Source organism: Taudactylus pleione, unplaced genomic scaffold, assembly GCF_031769625.1.
Source record: "Taudactylus pleione unplaced genomic scaffold, aTauple2 ptg000313l, whole genome shotgun sequence".
NCBI classification, from domain to species: domain Eukaryota; kingdom Metazoa; phylum Chordata; class Amphibia; order Anura; family Myobatrachidae; genus Taudactylus; species Taudactylus pleione.
The window spans coordinates 5050615-5076620 of NW_028284714.1; the positions used below are offsets into that span (position 1 = coordinate 5050615).

The window sequence follows — 26006 nt, forward strand, 5'->3', positions numbered from 1 at the left end:
TGTGATTCACTTGGAGTACCTAAGACTGGGAAGGTAACGCTCTATAGGGGGAGCATACTAATACCCCTATAGGTTGTACAGTGTGCCTCACTTATAAGGTCATTTATGGTACGCATCCATTTGTACTTTTTAAACTTTATTAAAGAATTGTGAAGATTTTACACTATTGTGGCAACCCCCTCTTTTGTTTTTCATGTATGCACATTGAAAGATTACCAGTATAAAGGAGGTGCTGCATGTATGCACATTGAAAGACATCAGTATAAAGGAGGTGTTGCCCTGGAAGGAGGAATCTAAACAAAGTTTTGAATGAGGACCTGATTTAATAGAAGCTACGGTGAACTATTTAAGGCTGTTTATAGGATCAGTAACATTGATACAGGAGCAATTTTATTTTTGTTTTTTTGTTTTTAATTAAGTAGTGATGTTATTGCATCACACACGAATAACTGATTAAGACTGACTTTTAAAAAAACTGTCCATAAATCCCATTAGGAGCGCTTGGGAACAACTTTTTATTTGTCTAAACGTACGGTGGTGTTTTGTGAAAACCACTTTTTCCCTTGCTGCCCTATTTAATGTGGATCGCTATTGTTCTATTTTGATTTATCTGAGCCATACACAGCAGCACACCATACACAGCAGCACACCATACACAGCAGCACATGTACACCATACACAGCAGCGAGTCACACACAGCAGCACACCCTAAACAGCAGCACACCATACACAGCAGCACACGTACACCATACACAGCAGCACGCCCTATACAGCAGTGCACTATACACAGCAGCACACATACACCATACATAGCAGCACGCCCTACACAGCAGTACACTATACACAGCAGCACACTCTACACAGCAGCGCACCATACACAGCAGCATACTGTACACAACAGCACACGTACACCATACACAGCAGCGAGCCCTACACAGCAGCATGCCCTACACAGCAGCGCACCATACACAGCAGCACACGTACACCATACACAGCAGCACGCCCTACACAGCAGTACACTCTACACAGCAGCACACTCTACACAGCAGCACACTCTACACAACAGCACACGTACACCATACACAGCAGCGAGCCCTACACAGCAGCACGCCCTACACAGCAGCGCACCATACACAGCAGCACACGTACACCATACACAGCAGCGAGCCCTACACAGCAGCACGCCCTACACAGCAGCGCACCATACACAGCAGCACACGTACACCATACACAGCAGCGAGCCATACACAGCAGCACACCCTACACTGCAGCACACCATACACAGCAGCACACGTACACCATACACAGGAGCACGCCCTACACAGCAGTGCACTATACACAGCAGCACACCATACACAGCAGCACACGTACACCATACACAGCAGCACGCCCTACACATCAGCACACCATACACAGCAGCACACGTACACCATACACAGCAGCACGCCCTACACAGCAGTGCACTATACACAGCAGCACACTCTACACAGCAGCGCACCATACACAGCAGCACACTCTATACAACAGCACGCCCTACACAGCAGCACCCTATACACAGCAGCACACTCTACACAGCAGCACACCATACACAGCAGCACACTCTACACAATAGCACGCCCTACACAGCAGCGCACCATACACAACAGCACACTCTAAACAACAGCACACCCTACACAGCAGCGCACCCTACACAGCAGCGCACCCTACACAGCAGCACTCACACCATACACAGTAGCACACACACACTCTGCACAACAGCACGCCATACACAGCAGCCAGGGGCGGATGGGGAATTTAAAGTGGCCCTGGAAAAAAAGTTTGGAAGAGACCCTATGTGCACGCACTGTAAGTGTGCGCCCAAAAAAGTGGGTGTGGCCTAATTACAAGGGGTGTGTTGTAATGAGAATTGCCATGCCCACAAGCCACTCTCCCTATTATTTCTTGCTGGGGGCATGCCCACAGCTCCAGGAGATGATAGCCATGCCCCCAATCCCTCTCTCCAGTGAATAAGCACAGCGAGCATGTGAATGAGTATTTTCTTACCTTTATGATTTCTCTGTAGCGGGGAACCTCTGAAGAAATTGATCCTTCTTGAACAGGTAGTTTCTTGAGTCGGTATTCACTATTCATGCTGAGATCACATGGTCCGGAAGCCGCCTGTTTGTGTAGCAATAAAGCCAATGTCATCAACATGCAACAGAGGTTTACCCAGATCATACATAGTAACATGTTTTGGGGCAGGACAAATTGGGAGTTTCCTATATTGAACAATTTAATATTAATAACATATATTTGCTAATTTGGTTCTATTTGCATTATAATATGGTTTCATTAGAATTGTTATCTTACGAAATATTACTGTGCCCCAGTGTTTTCTTCTAATAGTACCAGCGTTCCTACCTTCCTATATGTGTGTCTCCAGCACCATCGCCTTGGTGTGTCTCCAGCCTATCCCCTCTTATGTGTTTCTTCAGTGCTATCCCCCTGCGCCTCTCCAGTGCCACCCCCAATGCTCTCTGGCACCATCCGCCTGTGTATACCCACAGTGCCATCCTCCTGCGTCTCCCAGGTGCCATCATCCTGTGCCTCCCCAGCGCCATCATCCTGCGTCTCCTCAGTGGCATCTTCCTGCCCTAGCACAGAATAGCCCTTCTTTCTCACACACAGATTTCCTCTTAGCACAGAATACCCCCCTCCCCCAAAGATCATCTCCCCCGCCCCTAGTATAGCAGACCCCCTCTCCCCAGACAGATCATTTCCCCTGCCCCTAGTATAGCAGCCCCCCTCCCCCAGACAGATCATTTCCCCCGCCCCTAATATAGCAGACCCCCATCCCCACAGAGAGATCATATCCCCCACCCCTAGTATAGCAGAGCTCCCCTCCCCACAGACAGATCATCATCTCCCCTGCCCCAAGTATAGCAGACCCCCCTCCCCCAGGCATATCATCTCCCCCGCCCCTAAATATAGCAGACCCCCGCCCCCACAGACAGATCATCATCTCCCCCACCCCTAGTATAGCAGAGCCCCCTCCCCACAGACAGATCATCATCTCCCCCACCCCAAGTATAGCAGAGCCGCCCTCCCCGCAGACAGGTCATCATCTCCCCCATCCCTAGTGTAGCAGAGCCCCCTCCCCACAGACAGATCATCTCCCCCCAGTACAGCAGCCCTCCCCACCCTGCTTCTTATAAAGAGCTGTGTCATACTGGAAAAGGTTTGTTAACAATAATATTTAGGTGCCAGTATGAAATGACATATTTACATTTTCTTTATTCAGCACTTCCTTTGGAGCCCACTACTTTGCCTGTGCGAAAAGAACCTGCTGAATATGACGACCGGAGCGCTGTTGAAATGGCTCCCTTACAATCGACAGGTGATGCAACTGCTGTCATCAACTAATTCTAACATTATGATTCACCCGCCAGTTATAACTATTATTTCCTCTCCTAGAAACCGACCACTGTAAGATCATGCGGAATCTATGTGGATATGGAGAGTGTATATCAACCCCCACAGGTTTCTACTGCAGTTGTAATCCTGGTTACTACCTAGATCCTGAGAAGAAGGTCTGTGTAGGTAGGTAACATTAGTTAGCATGCTTATTTTAGTCAGAGAGAAAAAATTGATACTTGGTAAAATTGTACTTAAAATGTTCTGCATATTTAATTAATTGGAGTAATATACTTGTAATTATACCTGCAGACTCTACGGCAGGGGGAACCTTTTTTCTGCCGAGCGCCATTTTGTTATATATAACATTATTCACGGGTCCAGTGCAGGCCACGTCCCCTCCATGTGATGTCACATGGGGGCAGGGCCACAATCGCCGGTGATTACAGCAATGTCAACAGCACCCTGAGGATGCTCCGGGGAGCTGTAAGGGCAGCAGTGTGACCGTCTGAAGCATCCTAAGGACACTCCATGTGGCACTGCTGCATAGATTCTGGCTGCAGTTTGCCATTCTAGGCATCCTGCTAGCCAGATGAGGCTAGCAGAAAAAAGCTCAGAGGGCCAGACCAAATTATTCCGTGAGCCTTATACGACCCCCGGGTCTGAGATTCCCCATCCGTGCTCTATGGGGTAAATTTACTAAAGTGAGAGTTTTTAGAAGTGAGTTTTACAAGAGATGTTGCCCATAGCAACCAATCAGATTATAGCTATTATCTTCTACAAGGTGCTAGTTCAATGTTAAGAATACTTGCCGATATCCTGGCTGCCCCTTCCGGGAGGGAGCAGCCAGGTCGGCTTAGCAGGGAGCGGGGGTGGCAAAAGGGGCATGGCTGGAGACATTACAACCCGTTTGTCAGAAACGGCCAGCGATGTGCGCTGATCGTTTCCGACATCAATCATCGCCTGAACATGCCGGTCAATCTGCCGATAACGACAGATTGACCATGTTCAGGGATGAGGGAGGGTGCCTGCACTGAACGATATATCGTTCAGGGGCAGAACTATGGGAGACAATGGAGGCGCCGGCCGCCAGGCTCCAGCTTTGAAGGGGCACCTCCTCCATTTTCCACAACATATTCACCCCACTTAGGGCTGTAACTATGTACCCGGAGTGTACCGTCACGGTCGCCAAATACATGGCACCCCTTCCCGGCATCTGAGAAGTTACCATACACTAGTAGAGAGCTCCATGTCAGAGCTGCTACCTTCATCTACCTATAGCCTGTCTGCATGCAAAATGCTACATTACAGTGTCAGCGGCTGTGAAGGGGGGGCACCAAATTATAACTTGCCTCCGGGCATCTGGGATGAATTTACGCCACTGATATCGTTCAGTGTAGGCACTGCAGGGGAAGAGGAATGACTGTACGATTACAATGTTGTAATCATACTGTCGTTTCACTATCTGCTACTGCATACGTACTTTTAAGTCATACTTACCAACTCTCCCTCATTGTCAGGGAGACTCCCTGAAATAGTAGCAATCTCACTGCCTCCCTGAAGAGTATAGCAATCTCCCTGATTGCTCCTTACCCCCATTATGAAGCTGTTATATAAATAAACCCCAGAAATACATTCAAATGAGATCATTAGTATCATTTCCTTGGATTGGAAATAAGGCCCTCATTCAGAGCCGCTCGTTAGCGGCAGTACGCTCGTTCCGAGCGATGTTTGCACATCTGCGCATGCGTACGCTTTTTAGTACGCATGCGCGAACCAGTCAGTGCGGCCGAAAATCGTTTGTACGCTATATAGCGAGTGCCTGCTATTTTGAGTGACAGAATGAGGCGTATGTGGGTGGTAACAGGGGAAGGTGCTTGAAAATGGGGAGTGGAGATCCGAACGCAGGCGTGCTTAAAGGTCAAAACGGGCGTTTTATGGGTGTGTATATTTAAAACAGCAGCGTCAATGACCACGTCACTGGGTTATTTTCTAGCCAGAACTGCTCGCAAATTTGTGGTAGCAAACAGCAACCACAAGAATAGCGAGCAGTTCATACGCTGGTCGATGTACTCGATTAATCTAATAAATAGCGGACATGACGTATGGTGCGAGCGGCCAGGGGGCGTTTTTAACAAATAAACGAGCGTATGTTTTGCTCGTTCGTTCAGGCTTAGAGGTGTGAACAGACTGCAATGTGCGTACGGATCATTTGAATAGCCACCCCTTGTTTTTAAACGAACGACCGCAAATAGCGAACGGCTCTGAATGAGGGCCTAAGGCACAATGATCCCTATGGCTACATGCATTTTCTGAAAAGTATCAGTGTATTTTCATCAACAAGTAGATCTTATGAACTGTTTTGGGGCTCATTTACATTTGTATGTAAGTTAGTTTTATGGCACACCTCTCAGATGTAGTAGTACACGTCCACTTTACTGCCACGCTCATAGGTGCTGCTTTCACAATCTCCCTGAAATGTTTTTTCAAAAGTAGGCAAGTATGTGCTTAGTGTTCTATGTATGTAACACAGGAAGTGGATGCTAAACAGTGGAAGTTGCACAATGGTTAGTGGCAGTGGAGATAGGGTAGATTGTAGGGATTAAGGATATCAGGGAGGATGAGAAATAGAGGGACAAATTTAGGAGGGGAGGATGATGGGGAAGTGTGGTGAATCTTGGAAAGCAGTCAGTGTATAGCAAGTAGAAGTACATGGTAAATCAGATTAAAAACAGAGTGGAAAATTTTATAGGACTGAAATTTGTATTGATAATAACAAAAATAATTATGCAATAATAGACAATGTTATACAATAATGGGTAGAGTTACCAGGTGGAGTTGTAGGAGGGATGACTTGAGAAAGTAGCAGCATAAAGGGGTTCAGTTCTTGATAACTTGTAGCCTCTTTGAAGTTGATCGTCAAAGAAACTCTTTAACCAATATTAATACAGTTAATGTGTTATGTACAGTCTCAGAACATTGGTATCTTACTTAGCTATGAAGTTACTCCTTCATGGACTACCAGTCATATAACTGCACACACATTTCCATTCATGGGCCTAAATTGTCAGGGTATGGTTATGTCAATATGGGCTGGGTATGAAATCCCGGCACTTAATAGCCGCCGGGTGAAATACCGACAGTGGAAGCCCAACAGAAGCATAATCCTGATGCACAGGTAAGTCACCTAACCCTACCCTTCTCCCCCCTCTAACCCTAACCCTCCCTTGGTGGTGCCTAACCCTAAAAGTCCCGGGGTGGTGCCTAACCCTAAGACCCCCCGGGAGTGCCTAAACCAAACCCCCCCTCCCCGCACCCTAAACCTAACCTTCCCGGGGGTGCCTAACCATAACCTCCCCCAGTGGTGCCTAACCCTAACTCCCCCTTCCCCTAGCCCCTAACCCTCCCCAGGGGGTGCCTAACCCTAAGTCCTCCCGGGGGTGCCTATACCTAACCCCCCGCGCGGCTAAGAACTAAGTGTCCCCGCTTACCTACACACCTACATTCGGGAAGCCGTCCTGTCGGGATTCCGTCGTCTGGCTAAAGATAGGTGTCTGGATTTAGACGCCTGTCTTTAGTCCCATGTTGGGATTTAGACAGCCAGATTCCAACGGACGGCTTCCCGTCCATTGGTATATTGACTGTATCCCGTCAATATATATCTGCAGTGTAGAATTGTATACATGCCAATGCAGTTACAGCTTGTGTTTGTGTGTTTCTACATACAGATGTGTCCACATACTGTACATCTAGTCTCCTTGCACGTTACAGCCCTTCTAGTTGCGCAATGCAATGGTGCGGCTTGGTAGTGCTGAGCGTATTTTCATGTGACCTTTTCCCTGAAAATGTGCAGTATTCGCAACACGATGCAAATAGTGCTCACAATAAGCTACTGTTGATTAAAATGATATGCAGCATGCCTATATTCTGTGTGCTACTGCGGGCGTATCTGCATGCAAAATTCCTCGCTACAGTGTCACAGCCGATACACTGTAACGTAGTATTTCATTTTAATCAGCAGAAGCTTCTTGTGCGTTCTATTCGCATTGCTTTTCAAATAAGACGCATTTGACATCAAAAGTCGCACAAAAAGACGCTCAGCACTGCTGAGTTGCATAGCGCTCACGTGTTATGTGTGATGCGACTTGTAGTACATGAAGGATAGGTGTATGTGGACGCATCTGTATCTTATTGTATTTCAGAGGGCTGGGGGCAGTGCAGTCATATAGATACGGATGACGCAGAATACAGGTGGATGTTTGCATGAATATCTGATTGTTGGACTACTCAAAACCAGGCCCTTGGAATTTATGTTTTATGCCTTTAGAACTTGTATGGAAGAACTTGTATGGAAGTGCATGTCAGATAACATACAAGTGAGAAGTTCTTGCCGGAATCCTAATAAATATGTCTAGTCGGCATACTGTACCCAAAGGTCAAATGTTGCCACAAAAGAAAGTGTCAGCTCCTGATAAACCCATGCACAGAAATGTACAGAAAATCTTAGTGCTAGAGAAAAGTTATCCAGGAATGTCACCCTGGGGCCTATTCATTAAGTAATCATCTCGCTGCGAGGGATACTTAAGAATCCAACTCACAGTGGGGGAAACGTGACACCGTTTGGTGGGCATCTGCATACACAAAGCAATCATCATACAAGACATAGTGGGCGTGCTTATGCGTTGCCGTGCGTTCGTCTGCCTTGCCGTCACTTAGCCAAATTTGCATACTCAGAGAACGAGCGTCTGAATCGCATCTAGCATCTAGCGAGCGGGTCTGAATCGATCCTGTGTGCACCACATCTATTGACTGGAGAGAGGGACTGGAGGCATGTCCAGTAGCTCTCGAGGAGCTGGGCATGCCTCCAACATGATAAAAATGGGGTCTGGCACGTGGGTATGGATTTTCCCACGAGACCATACCCCCTTAATATTTTCAGTTGCGCACCGTATGGCGCCAAAGTATATATTCTCTTACCAAAAAAAAATGGGCTTCGGCCTTCCCTGGCTGTAACCTAAGCTCTACTTCAGTGATTCTCAAACTTGGTCCTCAGGACCCCACACAGGTGACAGTTTCCAGGTCACCCAGTAGGTGCACAGATGTACTCATTACTCACTGACACATTTTAAAAGGTGAAGATAATTATTTCACTTGTGTTTCTGTGAGGAGACCTGGAAAACATGCACTGTTTGGGGTCCTGAGGACCGAGTTTGAGAACCTGTGATCTACTCTCATCTAATTAAACTAAACATGGCCTCTGAAGCATTGGATTTGCGATTGGGAGTGGAGCAGCGTTCCCAGACATGCCCGTGACACTTCCATAACACGACCATGAAACTGCCCCTGTTAGGTCCCCTTCCAGTCTCCACCCTGATACGCCCAGGGATCGCAAACCCCTTCTCAAATGTTAGTTATGCCATACGCAATTGCAAAGTTCACACATGTGAAGTAAGGGTTTTCTAGACTTATCGCACTTGCACAGTAGGAAAACATTGCTCAACTGCGCAAATATTGACACTGCATCCATCTCTGAATCAGACCCTCAGTTACAAGAAGTCACCTTGACCCATTATTTTTGCATGCAAAATGGTTATGTGCATTGCAGAAAATACTTCTTATGTATCTTTTATAGCATTCATTATACTAATACTAAAGTGTTAGTTTGTGTAATGGATGAGAATCCTTTGCTGCCTACAGCAGCAGAATGAGTATATCCATGTTTGCTAAGACTTCCGTATTATCGCAGCTTACAGTGTTGCTCTTTTTTGTCCTAGATATTGATGAATGCAAGAATAACCCCTGCGGTCACGGAAAGGGAATGTGTCTGAACACCGTTGGATCATTTAACTGTCATTGTCATCATGGCTACAGACTAAATGTATCACTTGGACAGGTATCTTGTGTGGGTAAGAGAATTGTTCGTTTTTCGTCACCAATTGTTTTCTTTCTCAGTTGCTTTCTGTGTGGTCTTGCTAGTCACATTGAGAAATAATACATTTAATACATTTATTTTTATATTGCACAGTTAATAGCCATTCTTAATTGCCCATCTTCATTTGATCGTATTGGATGAATTGTCCACCACATCACCTTCATTCTTTAACAGTTCAGTAAAAAATTATTCTTTTGAATTGTAACATGTGGGCAGTAAAAAAGTGAGGAGAACAAATGTGGATAAAATAATGATTACATAGATAAAGTACCGGGCACAGAGGCAGGGGCTTCTAAGAGAGGAGGAGCCTGTATGCAGACTCGGTCTGGGCCCCCTCCTCTCCGGCAGCGCAGTAGACTCTGACTTTGTGCCAGAGTCTACTGCGCATGCGCAGGTCTCCTTGTTCCCGGGATCATCCCTATTGCGCATGAGCAAATCACATGGGGCCCGTGCGCACCGCATACCTTGCACCCATTAGAGATATACCACTGCAAAGAGGGGCTGATCCTGAATAGGGAGCAAAGAAAATAAAGAAAGCAAGTAACTTTGTATCTGGAACATATCATGTTGTAATAAAAGGGGAGCAAATGCATGTTTTTATTTTGCACGCAGGGAAAATACCAGATGCTTTTGCATGTAGCCTACAAATGCTGGTCATTTTTATTTTCTCCTTCATCCACTAGGGGACACTGGAGCATAGACAAGGGGGTACTATAAACGGTGGTGGAGTAGAGCCTGGCACTTTAAATAATTTAGAAGTGTGACTGGCTCCCCCCCTCTATGCCCCATCTCAGCCCCAGTTTAAGAAATGTGCCCAAGAGAGCCAGTAGCACATCAGGCTGTGGCACGCCTTTCATATAATTTTTATTAATCAAGCTTTGAGGACAGGCAGACTGCTTGCTGTGGCAGCCTGGCCGCAGTAGTGGTATGTATGACCATCACCCCTGTCTAGCAGGGGTGGCGGGTAAAATTAACTGGGCAGTGTGACGGCCACGGCTGTCACACATACAGTATGTAGTCTCTGCTCTCCCTCCTTTATTTTATCACAGGAGAGAGCTGCGTCCTGCAGCTCCCATGGGACTACTATAGCGCAGCGCTGACGCAGCAGCGCAGGCCCACCCATTAGAGTCCATAGACTCAACGGGATCCGCCACAGCTGAAACCAGCTTGTGTCCGGGTCCCCACTCCCCCCCTCTCTGCTTGTTTGTATCAGCCGTGGGAAATGAAACGCATCTGTCAGGCTGATGCATCGGTGCTTGTAAGAGAGAAGCACCGGTGGCGGCTCTTACAACTGGCAGAGGGTTACCCAGCCATGCACCAACGTATGTCTGCTGCACCAGGGCTTGCATAAGAGAAGCACCGTAGCCGGCTTCAAAGGGGGCACCAGTACTGAGCCTCTTGAGTGCGGCTGTCTGTTTGTCTGCCGCGCCGGTGCTTTATAGAAAGAGGCACCAGTGCCAGTTTTTAGCGCTGTACACTCTCCTACTGAGAGCCTTTTAACTTCACCCGACACTCTGGGTAGGAGGCGGAGCTTACTGGCGGCGGCCATGGTTCTCCCAGAGAGCTATGCGCCGCCTCCTCCTCATTCTCCACTACTCAGTATTGGCGCGCTCTGCTCACTAGGAGTGGTGCCATCTTAAGCTATATGAGGTACCAGCTGTAAGATCTCAGAGTGCAAGAGTGACATTCAGCTCCAAGGGGTCTGTGAGTCCTGCAGTGGGTTAGCATTATTTTTTGTAAATTCTGCTCTCCCATGTTAGCACCAGCCGGTATAATGGTACTATCGCTGTCTTACAGCACTGAGTTCATGGGTATAATTCCCACCAAGGCCTTGTGTGGAGTTTGAATATTCTCCCTGCGCTTGTGTGAGTTTACGGCACTCCTAGATGTACCGGTAGGGTATTTGAAATGTTCGTACCCTTTGTAGCGGCGGACAGCGGGCTGGTACAGCAGGCTTTAGGGCTGTTTTTAGTTTGCAGCTCTTGTTAAATGTGCCCCCAGATTAGGGCAAATGTGTAGTATATCAGCAGCTCTCCTCTAATTACACAGGAGGAGACGCCGCGTCCCTCTGTTACTACAAAAGTGCTGCACTGCTTGGACTCGGCTCACCATCTCTCAGCGCCGTACATATAGGGATCTGGGTGCTTCCCCCTATCAGGCTTCCCCTTAGTTCAATAACAATAGTGGGTCAAGCCTTTATCAAATTGCCGACACTAAGCGGCTATGCCTGATTACGTAGCCTGTGAGCGAAGAAGCCCCCATTGTGCAGGTCTCCTTATAATCAGGTCGCTAGCTACCTGTTATGATTACAGTGATCACCCCTAATAAGCCGAGTAGAACTTAAGGCCACAAGGTCTTCCCCCAATAACAACCGCTCATTGTTCCCTTAGAGATAAGTAACTCACCGGTACTTAGGCGGCCTCCTGGACATACTGCTCGAAGTAGTAGCAGCTTACAGGAGTGTCAACTGGAATCCTCCTGAGGTAAGAAGACGGAGTTTATACAGTACTAGAGATGCGGCTTTGGAAGCCAATGTTGTGGTGAGTCGATGGTGCAGCAAGTGTGCCGATAAAGTGGCAAACGTGCTGATGGTGCGGCTTGTGTGGCAATGGTGCGGCAATAGTTGTTAGTAGATAGTCAGATGATAAGTTTATGGTTTTGAGAGCCGATGGTGCGGCTTGTGTGCCAATGGTGCGGCTTGTGTGCCGATGGTGCGGCAATAGCCAAGTTAGTCAAGTAGTAGTTAGTCAAGTAGTATGTTGTGGCTTTGAGATCCGATTGTGTGGCAAATGTGCGGATGAAGCAGCTTGTGTGCCGATGGTGTGGCAATAGCCATTAGTAGATGGTCGGGTAGTTTGAAGTAAATGCTGCGGCTTAGAGAGCCGATGGCAGCATGGAGATATATATGCAGTTTGTGAGCCGTAGAAGAAACTGGTGAGCTGGTGACAGAACAAAGCTGTTGATGCAGCAAATGTGCCGAAGGTGCAGCAAGAGCCGAGGATGGAGGAGTGAATAGTTGGTGCTGCAGCTTGGAGAGCCGATGGCAGCACAGCGGTGTAGGTGTGGCTTGGAAGCCGTAGAGGAAGCTGGAGAGCTGGTAACAGCACGGTAGTCGTTGGTGCGGCAAATATGCCGAAGGTTCTGCAAGAGCCGGTGATAGCAAAGTTAGTAGTTGGTGCTGCTCTTGGAGAGCCGATGGCAGCACGGTGGTGTTGGTGCGGCTTTGAAGCCATAGAAGAAGCTGGAGAGCCGGAGGTAGCATAGAAACCACTTCGGGAAAATCCAATTCTGTACCACGAGGAGGACCAGAACGCTGATCATGCAGCCAAACCGATGGTACTCATAGATACACTATAGTCCAATGAGTACAAATAGAAGGACGGACCAATCACGCTGCACTGAGGATGACACGTCACTTCCTGAGGTGTTCAGATCGCCTAGCAACAGGGGAAACCTGTCCTGACTGGGAAAACTTCTCGAGGGAGACAAGTCGTGACTGCGACTTGTAACACTACCCTGCCTAAAATGTATGTACAGTCATGTGCATAAATATTGGGACATTGACAGAATTTTCATATTTTGGCCTCTATTCACCACCACAATGGCTTTGAAATGAAACAAACAAGATGTGCCTTAACTGCAGACTTTCAGATTTAATTTGAGGGTAATTACATCCAAATCAGGTGAACGGTGTAGGAATTACAATGGTTTCTATATGTGCCTCCCACTCAGCCGGGTAAGTATACACTTAGCCCAGGGATGGGGGATTAGGTTTAGGGACCATCGTGGGGGATTTAGGGTTAGGCACCTCCCAGGGGAAGGTTAGTGATAAGCTAGGGGAAGAGGGTTAGGGTTAGGCACTAGGGGGGAGGTTAGGGTTAGACACCCCTCTGGGAGGGTTAGGTTTAGGGTGCAGGGAGGGGGGTTATGTTTAGGAACCCATAGGGGGGAGGTTAGAGTTAGGCACTAAGGGGGGGGGTTAGGGTTATGGACCCCTTAGGGAGGGTTAGGGGGGAGAGGGGTTAGGGTACTTACCTCGAGGCAGAGGCGTAACTAGGGTATATGGAGCCCAGGGCAAAAAAATGGAGCCCCCCTATGTGCGCGTGCTGAAAAATGGGGTCACAAGGGGCATGGTCACTTAAAAATGGGGTGTGTCAACATGACACATACCTCTATTTCATCACTCTGAACATCCCATATGCACCTTAATGCAGTGCCCCTTATACAGTCCACCCTATGCAGTGCCCCCAGTAGTGGTCCCCTTATGCAGGCCCCCAGTAGTGCCCCTTATACAGTACCCCCAGTATGCAATGTCCCCAGTAGTGATCCCTCTTATGCAGGCCCTCAGTAGAGCCCCTTATACAGTACCCCCAGAAGTGGTCCCCCTTATGCAGCCCCCCATTAGTTTCCCTTACACAGTGCCCCCAGTAGTGGTCCCCCATATGCAGGCCCCCAGTAGTGCCCCTTATACAGTGCCCCTAGTATGCAATGTCCCCAGTAGTGATCCCTCTTATGCAGGCCCTCAGTAGAGCCCCTTATACAGTACCCCTAGAAGTGGTCCCCCTTATGCAGCCCCCCATTAGTTTCCCTTACACAGTGCCCCCAGTAGTGGTCCCTCCATATGCAGGCCCCCAGTAGTGCCCCTTATACAGTGCCCCCAGTAGTGGTCTCCCTTATGCAGTGCCCCATGTAGTGGTCCCCCCTATGCAGTGCTCCTTATGCAGTGCCCCATGTAGTGGTCCCCCTATGCAGTGCCCCTTATACAATGCCACCAGTAGTGGTCCCCCTTATGCAGGCCCCCAGTAGTGATTCCCCTTATGCAGTGCCCTTCTGTAACCTGTATATGTATCCTTTCAGGGAGGGCCCGTGTCTCTTGCCTGAAGGCTAGCTCTTCTGAAGAAGAAATCCTTAGGGTTCTTGCACTCTAGGGGGTAAATTTACTAAGGTGGGAGTTCTATTAAGAAGTGATGTTGCCCATAGCAACCAATCAGATTCCAGATATTATCTTCTAGAAGGTGCTAGATAAATGAGAAGTAGAATCTGATTGGTTGCTATGGGCAACATCACTTCTTAAATAGAACTCCCATCTTACTAAATTTACCCCTAGGTGTGGCTGTTGCTTCCGTGATTTTCCAGTGCTAGTTTATCCCGGTTGTATTCCTACTATGTTTTGTACAGGATCCTGGTACCAACTACACACTTCCATCACCTTTGGAAGTTGTCAGTTGTTTGGCTGATACAGGGGGTTTGGTTGTTTCATCTAAACGAGTTGGACACTGGTTTCGCCTGGGCTTACTGAAGGGTTCAGGTTGCTGTCTTCTCTATCTGCTTTCTGAGCCTCTGCAAGGTGTTGTAGTCTCCGATCTTTCTTGGTGCAGCCTCCGTTTTCTGCCGGAGGGATCTCAACTCATTAGGGACTTCCTACGATCTAACACTTTCGCTGATTGGAACCCCCCTACTTCTATGGCCTTAAGAATTATTCTGACCAACTGTTCTATGGTTGGCTCTGGCCTTCTTGTCTACGTTGCTGCTAGAGTATTATGGGACTGGAATAGCTCTAAATGTGTATGTGTGTGTGTGTATATATATATACAGTCAGGTCCATAAATATTGGGACATTGACAGAATTTTCATATTTTGGCCTCTATTCACCACCACAATGGCTTTGAAATGAAACAAACAAGATGTGATTTAACTGCAGACTTTCAGATTTAATTTGAGGGTAATTACATCCAAATCAGGTGAACGGTGTCGTAATTACAATGGTTTCTATATGTGCCTCCCACTTTTTAAGGGGCCAAAAGTAATGGGACAAACTAAACAATCCTAAATCTAACATTCACTTTTTAATACTTTGTTGCAAATCCTTTGCAGGCAATTACAGCCTGAAGTCTGGAAAGCATAGACATCACCAGACGCTGGGTTTCATCCCTGATGATGCTCTGCCAGGCCTCTACTGCAAATGTCTTCAGTTCCTGCTTATTCTTGGGGCATTTTCCCTTAAGTTTTGTCTTCATCAAGTGAAATGCATGCTCAATCGGATTGGCCATTGCATAACATTGAACTTTTTAGCCTTAAAAACCTCTTTGGTTGCTTTTGCAGTATGCTTCGGGTCATTGTCCATCTGCACTGTGAAGCGCCGTCCAATGAGTTCTGAAGCATTTGACTGAATATGAGCATATAATATTGCCCAAAACACTTCAGAATTCATTCTGCTGCTTTTGTCAGAAGTCACATCATCAATAAATACAAGGGAACCAGTTCCATTGGCAGCCATACATGCCCACGCCATGACACTACCACCACCATTGTTCACTGATGAGGTGGTATGTTTTGGATCATGAGAAGTTCCTTTCCTTCTCTTCTTTTCCCATCACTCTGGTACAAGTTGATCTTTGTCTCATCTGTCCATAGGATGTTGTTCCAGAACTGTAATGGCTTTTTTAGATGTTGTTTGGCAAACTCTAATCTGGTCTTCCTGTTTTTGTGGCTCACCAATGGTTTGCATCTTATGGTGAACCCTCTATATTCACTCTTGTGAAGTCTTCTTTTCATTGTTGACTTTGACACATATACATCTACCTCCTGGAGAGTGTTCTTGATTTGGCCAACTGTCGTGAAGGGGTTTTTCTTCACCAGAAAAATATTTCTTTTGTCATCCACCACAGTTTTTTTCCATGGTCTTCTGGGTCTTTTGGTGTTGCTGAGCTCTCCGGTGCGTTCTTTCTTTTTAAGAATGTTCCAAACAGTTGATTTGGCCACACCTAATGTTTTTGCTATCTCTCTGATGGGTTTGTTTTGATTTTTCAGCCTAATGATGGCTTGCTTCACTGATAGTGACAGCTCTTTGGATCTCATATTGAGAGTCGACAGCAACTGATTCCAAATGCAAATGTCACACCTAGAATCAACTCCAGACCTTGTACCTGCTTAATTGATAATGAAATAACGAGGGAATAGCCCACACCTGTCCATGAAATAGCTTTTGAGTTGATAGTCCCATTACTTTTGGCCCCTTAAAAAGTGGGAGGCACATATTGAAACTGTTGTAATTCCTACACCGTTCACCTGATTTGGATGTAATTACCCTCAAATTAAATCTGAAAGTCTGCAGTTAAAGCACATCTTGTTTGTTTCATTTCAAAACCATTGTGGTGGTGAATAGAGGCCAAAATTAGAAAATTCTGTCAATGTCCCAATATTTATGGACCTGACTGTATGTATATATATATATATATATATATATATATATATATATATATGTATATTTGTGAAAGAAATAAGAAGTGGGGCCTGATACAGACTATAATTTTAATATATTTGTGTGTCTCTCTGTAGGAAGTTGTATCTGTATAATGTCATGCTAAAGTCTAATGTGAGGTGTCAAAACCCTTAATATAGTTCTTTGAAGCTGGGATGAATGTTAGAGGGGCTTTCCTTCCCATGGCATCATACAACTTGGTCAACTGTTAAAATCTGTGGTTGTGGGTATTGAACACAAAGCACATGGTCTGTTCATAGCCCCAGGGGGCCAGGTCTATAGACCCTGGAGTCAGGATGTGCAGCTGGGCATACAAAGAAACCTTACTTTGACCTGTATACTCTCTGCAGGGAGGGTTAGTATTTTTGGGAATAGCTGGTTATTAATTCATTTAGGAAGGCACCCCTCCACATTACCATTATCCAGAGTGCCGAACTGCTTGACCTTTTATATATATGTATATATTGTTCGCTGAATCAATTTCACTGCCCGGCAGTGTTGGGATTCTATAGTGGATGAAGGAGAAAATAGGATTTTGGTACTTGCCGATAAATCCCTTTCTCCGATACCACAGGGGACACTGGATGCCCACCCAGCGCTGCTTTACTGCCTTCTTGTATTGGTTCATTGTCTAGTTTGACTGCAGTTCCTTTGCATTGTTTTGTTGTGTGGCTGCATGTGTTCCCTACAGTGGGTCACAGTGGCGGAACTAGAGAGTAGTGGGCCCAGGTGCAAGAATATACTGTGGGCCCCCCTAAGCAATGGTCCCCCTATATAGTGCCCCTTATACAGTGCCCCCAGAAGTGGTCTCCCCTATGCAGTGCCCCCCAGTAGTAGTCCCCCGTATGCATTGCCCCTAGTAGTAGTCCCCCCTATGCAGTGCCCCCAGTAGTAGTCCCACTATACAATGCCCCCAGTAGTAGTCCCCCCTTTGCAGTGCCCCCAGTAGTAGTCCCCCCATGCAATGCCCCCAGTAGTAATCCCCCTATGCTGCATTGCCCCCAGTAGTAGTCCCTCCTATACAGTGCCCCCAGTAGCGGTCACCACCCCCATACAGTGCCCCCAGTAGTAGTCCCTCCATCCTATGCAGTGCTCCCAGTAGAAGTTCATCCTATGCAGTGCCCCCAGTAGTAGTCCCCCCTATGCATTGCCCCAGTAGTAATCCCCCCTATGCTGCACTGCCCCCAGTAGTAGTCCCCCTATACAGTGCCCCCAAGTAGCAGCCCCCCTTATACAGTGCCCCTAGTAACGGCCACCCCCCTATTCAGTGCCCCCAGTAGCGTCCTCCCTATTTTGTGCCAGTGCCCCTTACACACACACTTACCCATTCCTGACGCGACCGCCGCTGTCTGCTCCAAGTCCCGGCCCACTCTTCTGTACAATGGGAGAGACGTCATGACATCTTTCCCATCACCCACTTCGGGGGGAGCTGGAAAGCGGAGATCATGAGTGAGCTCCAGCCCGGCTCCCTCCATGGACGCAGCAGCCAATGAGAGTGTCTGATTCTCATTGGCTGCTGTAACAAACACACAGCCGCTGCTGGCGGCTGTGTTTGTTACTGTGTAGGGGCAGACCGCTCTCACTGCGGTCTGCCCTACACTTGTGGGGCCCTGGGGACACTAGCGGCAGGTGCAGCGGCGGCTATGGGCCCCTGCACCACAGCGGGCCCTGGTGCAAGCCACCGGATGCACTGCCACTAGTTCTGCCCCTGGTGGGTTTCTCCATTCTCCTTCAGTCTGTCTTTTCCTTTCTGTGGACTTCTCCTCGTCTTCCTGTTTTCCTCCGTCTCCTCTCGGGCTCAGTTTCTTAACTGGGGCAGATGGGACATAGAGGGGGAGGAGCCAGTCACACTTCTAAATTATTTAAAGTGCCAGGCTCTACTCTACCCCCGTCTATACCCCATTGTCTATGCTCCAGTGTCTCCTGTGGAATCGGAGAAAGGAATTATCGGTAAGTACCAAAATCCCATTTTTACACTGCAATTTAGATTTGAGTTTGAACACACCCCTCCCAAATCTAAATCTCTCTGCACATTTACATCTGCCCCACCTGTGCAGCATGGTTTTACCAAGGGGCAAAGTTACTTGTTTTTTTTCTTCTCCCAACTCAGAATCAGTCCCAGTGAGTGGGCGAGCTGGTGAGCATATCAGAAAATGTAGGAAACAATTATGCTTTGAGGGTATATGTAAAAGATTAAACATTGTGTAACAGGGAACCAGTTTTATTTATTTAGTAGTGAGACATTAAATGTACAAGAATCAAAGAGTGCAGGAAAAATTTACTTGGTCTACTCTTAAGCATTACAAGGCTCATTAAAAACATTAGAGTGATCCAAGCATTAGATGAAAGGGGCGTTCATCTTCCTCATTTACACAACCACTGCTATGCTGCCTTCAAGAAAAGAAAATTAATATGCAGGACCAACTTCGGGGCCGGCTCGAGGCATGTTCAACCAGTGCGGTCGAAAAGGGGCGCCACCCCATAGAGGGCGCACCCCTCCCAGCCATTCTCGATTTCAGTGGGACAGTCCCATTTTTCGGGCACTGCCCCACTGTTCCACTCGCGGGACGAAGTGTCGCGCGGGCGGTCGGGAAGTTGGACACCTCTGCCGGCCCCGGAGAAGAAGAATGGATGCGCATACACGTGGCATCCATTCACGTGCAGGAAGAGGGTTGGGGGAAGCCGAGCTACTGACGTAGTGCTGGGCTCGCCCCCGGCCTGACATTAATGGGAAGTGTGCCATAGGGCATGTCCCCCAAATAACGTCATTTAGGGAGCGTGTCCTATGGTAATTATGTCACGCCCCCATTTTCGGTCGCGTGTGGCGAACCCACGTAAGGGGTGACGATTACCCGTCCTGCACAGGGCGCGGCTCCCCTTGGAGCCGGCCCTGATCAACTTCCTTTACAAAGTATTATATTAAGGGTATCTGGACTATATATATACATTTAAAAGGTTGACAATGTCTAGATAGACACCAGATGTTAGACGGTCAATAGGTCGACAGGGACAAAAGGTTGACACACTAAATATTGAAGAAGGTTGACAGGGTCAAAAGGTCTACACGAAAATGAGGACACATAAATGGTCAATACATTTTTTTTTTTTTAGGGTTAGTGTTAGGCACTTACTGGAGGGTTAGGCACTTACCCCAACAGTTTGGATTAGGCACCAGGAGGGAGGGTTAGGCACTTACTGGAGGGTTAGGGTTAGGCACTAGAAGGGACGGTAAGGGTCAGGCACCTACCCCGAAAGTTATGGTTAGGCATCAGGAGCGAGGGTTGGGGTTAGGCACCAAGGGAAGGGTTAGGGCAGGGGTGAAGATTAGGGTTAGAAAAAATAATAATATGTTGACCATTTGTGTGTCGACCATTCTCATGGCGACCTTTTGATCACGTCGACCATTTGTCCCTGTCGACCTTCTTCCATGTCGTCCTTTAGTGTGTCGACCTTTTGTCCCTGTCGACCTATTGCCTGTCTAACATCTGGTGTTTATTTAATAATAATAATAATTTTATTTATAGAGCGCTTTTCTCCCATAGGACTCAAAGTCGCTTTACAGACATCAGAAAACATGGTACATTGTGCAAGGATTTAGACATTGTCGACCTTTTAACTGTCTATCTTTTATACCACACCCCATATTAAGGGTGCCCATCAGAGTAAAGAGTGCATGGTATCTTGAGACATTACTGTGCAATTGCATCATTGGTCAGCCGGGAGGAATGAGTATAAGGCATTTTCACACATTTTACAATGTATGTTTTACCTCAAACACTTCCACAATTCTGGAATAAATCTATGTGCACTCTTGGCAATTGGAACATATCCTATACAACCAGTAAACACCGTCTTTCATTTTGCTATTAGCCTCAGTGATTTGTCAACAGCCTTTTCCTGAGCTAACAGATTATTCTCTCCCAGATGTCGATGAATGTTTGCGCTCTGGAATGTGCGGAGACCCTGGCACTTGTGTCAATATTCCGGGATACTTTAAATGTGAATGTCAGACCGGATACAAATTGAAGAATAGACTACTGTTATGTGAAGGTGAGAGGCATGGGTGAGCTTTTTGCTTAAATATTGAAAAATGCATTAAAGGATCACTTGGAATCAATAGAAATATAATTTACTAGTGGAATACAGTTTATGCCTTATTCACATGGTCTGAATTTCAACCATGGAGCTATGTGTAAATAAATAGTGTGTATGGGAGCAGTGCACCATGCATGGTCTAACAGAGTTAAATCCAGGCCTGACCTTATCACCATTTGTAGTCACATCTAAACGGAATTCTTATTGCCTATAGTGCTCAGCCATTGCTGCAATTAATGCAATTCACTCACGATTAATACTTTTATTTCTAAATCTCTCTTAGGGGTCCATTCACCAAATGGCCGTTGCACATGCGGAAACGCTAGTGTCCGCATATTTAAGGTAACGAGCCATTCATCATCAGGGGTCCAATAGGATGGCCTGATATTCAGCAAACGCCGAACATGTAAAGTTTTCGAAGTTTGCCTGCGAGAACAAACGATTGTAAACTCTCCAGGACAAATATATGTTTCCCTTTCTGTTTTAAAATTTCAAGGCATGGTAGCTAGCATTTTGTTTATTTTAAGTCTATAAAAATGCTTTGTTCAATTTTGCTCTATTAAAGAGGATTGGTGCTTTTGTGAACAGTTCTTTAGCCAAAGGTTAAAAAGATACTATCAAGCTCACAAAATAATTTCAATACAAATATAAGATTATTATAAAAAAACAAACAAACACAAAAACACTATGATAATGTATATGAAACAGTTCAATAGAGGCTGCTACTCTCTTTTCAAAGATCCTCAGCTAGTGGAGTATCAGTCTGTAAATGAGAAAATAGCCCCTTTCCTGCAGGGGCGGATCTAGACATTTCATTTAGGGGGGGCGCTTTATTGATAATAACTATGACTCCACCTCTTTCTTATCCTGGCACCTCCCCTTTCAGTATCTGTGGGAGCACACCTTATTGCAATTGTGCACAGGTACATTGAATGCATCCATGTATACAAGCTATTGGTGTATATTCCCATTTAACTCAAAACACAATGATTATACACATATATACATACATATATATTGTGATAGAAGCACTGGAGAAGTTAGGGATGGCATGTATATGTATCCCAGATTCCTGTAATATGTATCTTAACCCCCAGGAAGAGTCTGTTTTACAAACAGATCTGAGTGTTGGCTTTAGGTAAAAGCCGGATAATGGGTCCTGGGGTGTGGGTGTGAGAGAGAAGGGAGGGCCGCATCCACAGGCCTCTTCAGGTGTTGGGCTTTTCTGCCTGAGAGCAGGCTAATTAATGAGTACACCTGGAGGTGGCTCATAAGAGCTGTGTAGAGTTTTGATGCAGTGTCTCACACACACCCTGGGGAGAACAGACATTGAGGTTTTGTTCTGAGACACTGTGACATTGGTATGTACTATGTTTGTGGTAAGGCAGTAGGCCCTGCCACATGTATAGAGGGAGTTACCTGTCTAGTTAGAGCCCAGACGGGCTAGGGTTTATTTTATGTTTTGTTTGTTTGATTATTGGTGTTACACAATAAAAACTGGTGCCGACCAGCTTGAATGAAAACCCACGACTACTGCTGTTTCCTGTCTTCTGTGTGTAAAGAGGCATCCGTCTACCCCAGGAGAGGGACCCCTAACCCCGATCATATCACAATTGGTGGAGAATGTGGGCACTGCACACTGGAAATTGCAGCAAGAGGAAAAGATCTACATTTAAAATTTAAAGCGACGGACACCAATTTGTTGTTTGGATGTCAGCCTGTGTTTTGTGGATTCCACGAAGGACGCATTGGTAGATGCTTAGAGAAGCAAGATTCCACTTCCAGCCTACACCTAAAGACAACATGGAGGACATTGTTAAGGCCTTGCTCCAAACTAACAAAATTCAGCAGGAAACTAACAGAACTCAGCAAGCCACCATAGAGGAAACCCGCCAGGCCTTAAAAGACATGGTACAACAGCTAGTAGTCCTGTCTGGAGATGCTTCCACTGGACCGTCCAAACAACATTCGTTCCATACGGGCCAGTCACTTTCTGCAAATGATGACCGAGAGTGATGATGTGGAAGCGTATCTTACGGCCTTTGAGAGAACCGCAGAAAGGGAGAGTTGGCCCAAGGAACAATGGGCAAGTCTTGTGGCACCTTTCCTGTCTGGAGAACCACGAAAGGCCTACTATGATTTGTGCCTGGCTGATGCCAAGGACTATGCAAAGCTAAAACAGGAGATCCTAACTCGCTTGGGAGTCACCTCATTCGTTCGGGCCCAACGAGTCCACCGCTGGGAATTCCAAATGGAAAAGCCTCCACGCTCATAGATGCATCACCTCGTCCATCTAACCACAAAATGGCTAAAGCCTGAGACGATGACAGGACCGCATGTATAGATTCTTTTTCTCTGTCTCTCTCTGGACAGCACGTGTTTTTGTGTGCGATTGCTTACTTTTGTTGCCATGGTGATGGATGTTCACTTTCTGACCACTCCCCCAGGGAGTCCCCGACCATCTGCGGGTCGCGTCTGTGATGTCACCGGGTCTCAGCTGGGTGCTGGATCTGTTTGCACATGTCACGTTGGTAAGCTCATAAGGTATTTATTGTATGTTTGTTTTGCATTTTGCTTTATAGTCTTGATAAAGGAGGTCACTCCAAAACGTTGACTACGTTTGTAGCAGTTTGATTATTTACAGAGTCTCCTCGAGTGCCTTCCACCACGCTATATGATTCATATTCTCTTGTGAAGGGCACCATGGCTGTTTTTGCTGCTTTTTATGCATGAGTGCCAGACCACCACCGTTGTGTTATATATATATATATTATTATATACTTCCCCTTCAGCTCCACAGTTGTTGTTGCCAGCATGTACAGTACAGTGTGACACACACACACCCCCAGAGGGGTACTCCTCCTGTCTGATACCACCTGCGGTACTGATACCAGTTCCTCCCACCTGCGGTACTGATACCAGAGGGATACTCATACCAGAGGGGGTAGGGTGGAGGGAGGAGGATGAGGGGGGACTCGGACATCACCTTAGCAGGTGGGATAGAGAAGTTATAATAAAGGGGGAGGAGATGCTCTCACTCATGGATCCATGTGTGAAGCCTTGTATTACCTCAGAGCTGATTCCCTTCCTAGTCCCTTCCTACTGCCTGGCTCAGGAGCTGCTGTCACATGACTCACGTCGCGCTATCCTTCTGCACTTCCTGTGTGACCTAGACAGCAGGCATCAGGAGCAGTGCACTGCATTGTGCCCGGACACAGACAGGAGCAGGAGGGAGGAAGAGGTGCAGAGCGGGAGGCGGGACCATCAGCCAGCAGCACTGACTCTGTGGTCACAAGTCTCGAGACTCGCACCTGGACCATGAGGCTGCGCACTGCCTGGGGCAGTGTTTTGGCATCTGTGCTAGTGAGGGGCGATCGCTCCAATCGCCGCCCTGGCCACCCCCTCCACCCCCCACCCTGGATCTGCCACTGCTCTAACCTCTTCTGTGAATTATAAAAAAAACTCCTGACACAGACATTAGAGTATTTTTGTAAATGGTGTACTTTACCCCTTTCTTACGTGGGCACATGCCACGTAATTTAGATGATTAGCTTTCCTTGCATCTTACATTTGTTCCAAATGTTACCCATCTTTATATCAAAAAAAGATCTCCAAATGTTAAACAAAGAAATGCAACGTTTTATCTGGGCCAATAAACATCCTAGAATCTCCCTCCACAAACTACAACAAACCACTGACTTGGGAGGCTTGAACCTTCCCTGTATACAGCGATACTCCATAGCGGCCAACTACCGTTTCGCCATGGATTGGATTAGTGGAGCCAACAACTACTCTTCATTTTCGTTGAACAAGCATTTAGCCCAGGTGTACACCTAGCTGCTTTGTTTCATACTCGACCATCTTTGATACCACAAGCAGTTAGGGACAACATGTTCCTTTCCACTACTTGCAGTGCTTGGAGACAGCTTCCATTCACTTTCTCCTTACCACTCCCTTTATCTCCCATTAGTGAATAATCCTGCTTTCTCTGGAGGTCGTTCATCACAAGATATTAGAAACTGGTCTCTCTGGGGACTGAACTATCTATATACATTTTTAGATGTTAAAACACTGCACATTATTATCCCGCTATTTCTTTACCTACAAGTGTCAAACTACATTCAAAAAATACTGCAATTGATGTCTGATGAGAATAAACAGTGTCGATTGGATGGTGCGTTGCGCCTCAGGCCACTGGAGTCCTTCTCGTCCTCTTATATTTATACATTTGTTTGTTCTATAATTGATTTGGAGACGATTTCAGGGGGTATTGCTAAGTGAAGAGAGAACTTTCCAGTTATCACCTGTATCTGCTCATATGACATGTGACAATGTAACGTATGCTTGTTTAACCTTAATATTATCCATGAAAATATAGATAGATAGATAGATAGATAGATAGATAGATAGATAGATAGATAGATAGATGCAGGTGATTTACAGTATAACCTCAATTGGTTGATCATGTGACTTGCTGTAAAACGGTCAGTTATCAGCTGTATCTTTTACTAATATGGGGCCTATTCATCAACACTAAAATAACGTTTTTAAGGACATTTTCCTTAAATACCGTCATTTTAGTATTCATGAAGTATCTTAACACAGGAGATATCACTGATATCTCCTGGTTACTTTAAGTCCCCCTGCGTTCATTTCCGCACTCCCCATACATTAGTATGGGGATCTACTGCAACACTGTGTTCTCCCAGCAGAACACAATAAAGTTTAGAAAAAAAAAAGTTGTTTTTTTTTCTAAACTGTACAGTGTTCTGCTGGGAGAATACGTGTCAGAGCAGCCACCGGAGCCGGAGGCAGCTGCAGCGGGCAGGTAAGTGCGGGACAGGGGTGAGATTTTCGGAGGGGGGATGAGGGTTGGGGGGGACACACAAAATTACCGTAACTGTAGGTAGCGCTGCACATGCGCTGGTTTTGCGAGTGTAACAGCGCATCCGCAGCACAGATTCCAGCTGCGGTAAGTTAGAGCAGATAGGGAAAACTATCTATTTCCCGAAAAGCTGTCATCGCAAAATTGACAGCTTTTCGGAATAGATAGTTTATGGAGAGGAGGAATGATGAATTCCACCAGTAATTAGGTACAACTCCATGCGAGTTCTAAACCTAATTACCTCCAGAGAGTTTTAAGTTATGATGAATAGGCCCCTATGTCTACTGACCTTGTAATATAAGCTTATTTTAACCTAAATGATAGATTGATTATTAATAGATTCTAAATAGATAGTATACGGACCATGTGACTTGTTACATCATAAACCGCATTTGTGATGTCACTCAGATTGGTGGAAAGGTCACCATTTTGTACAGAAC

General features: G+C 46.4%; 1 protein-coding gene across 2 annotated transcripts in view; it reads left to right on the forward strand.

The window, feature by feature from the left end:
• The window catches only part of LTBP3 (latent transforming growth factor beta binding protein 3), a 210874-nt gene that overhangs the window by 64386 nt on the left and 120482 nt on the right, over positions 1-26006 (forward strand). For both annotated transcript variants that reach the window (XM_088442533.1, XM_088442534.1), the window contains exons 11-14: positions 3281-3376; positions 3454-3579; positions 9168-9299; positions 20511-20636. In XM_088442533.1, the coding sequence (XP_088298659.1) occupies positions 3281-3376; positions 3454-3579; positions 9168-9299; positions 20511-20636 (480 nt within the window). The remainder of the gene's footprint in view (positions 1-3280; positions 3377-3453; positions 3580-9167; positions 9300-20510; positions 20637-26006) is intronic.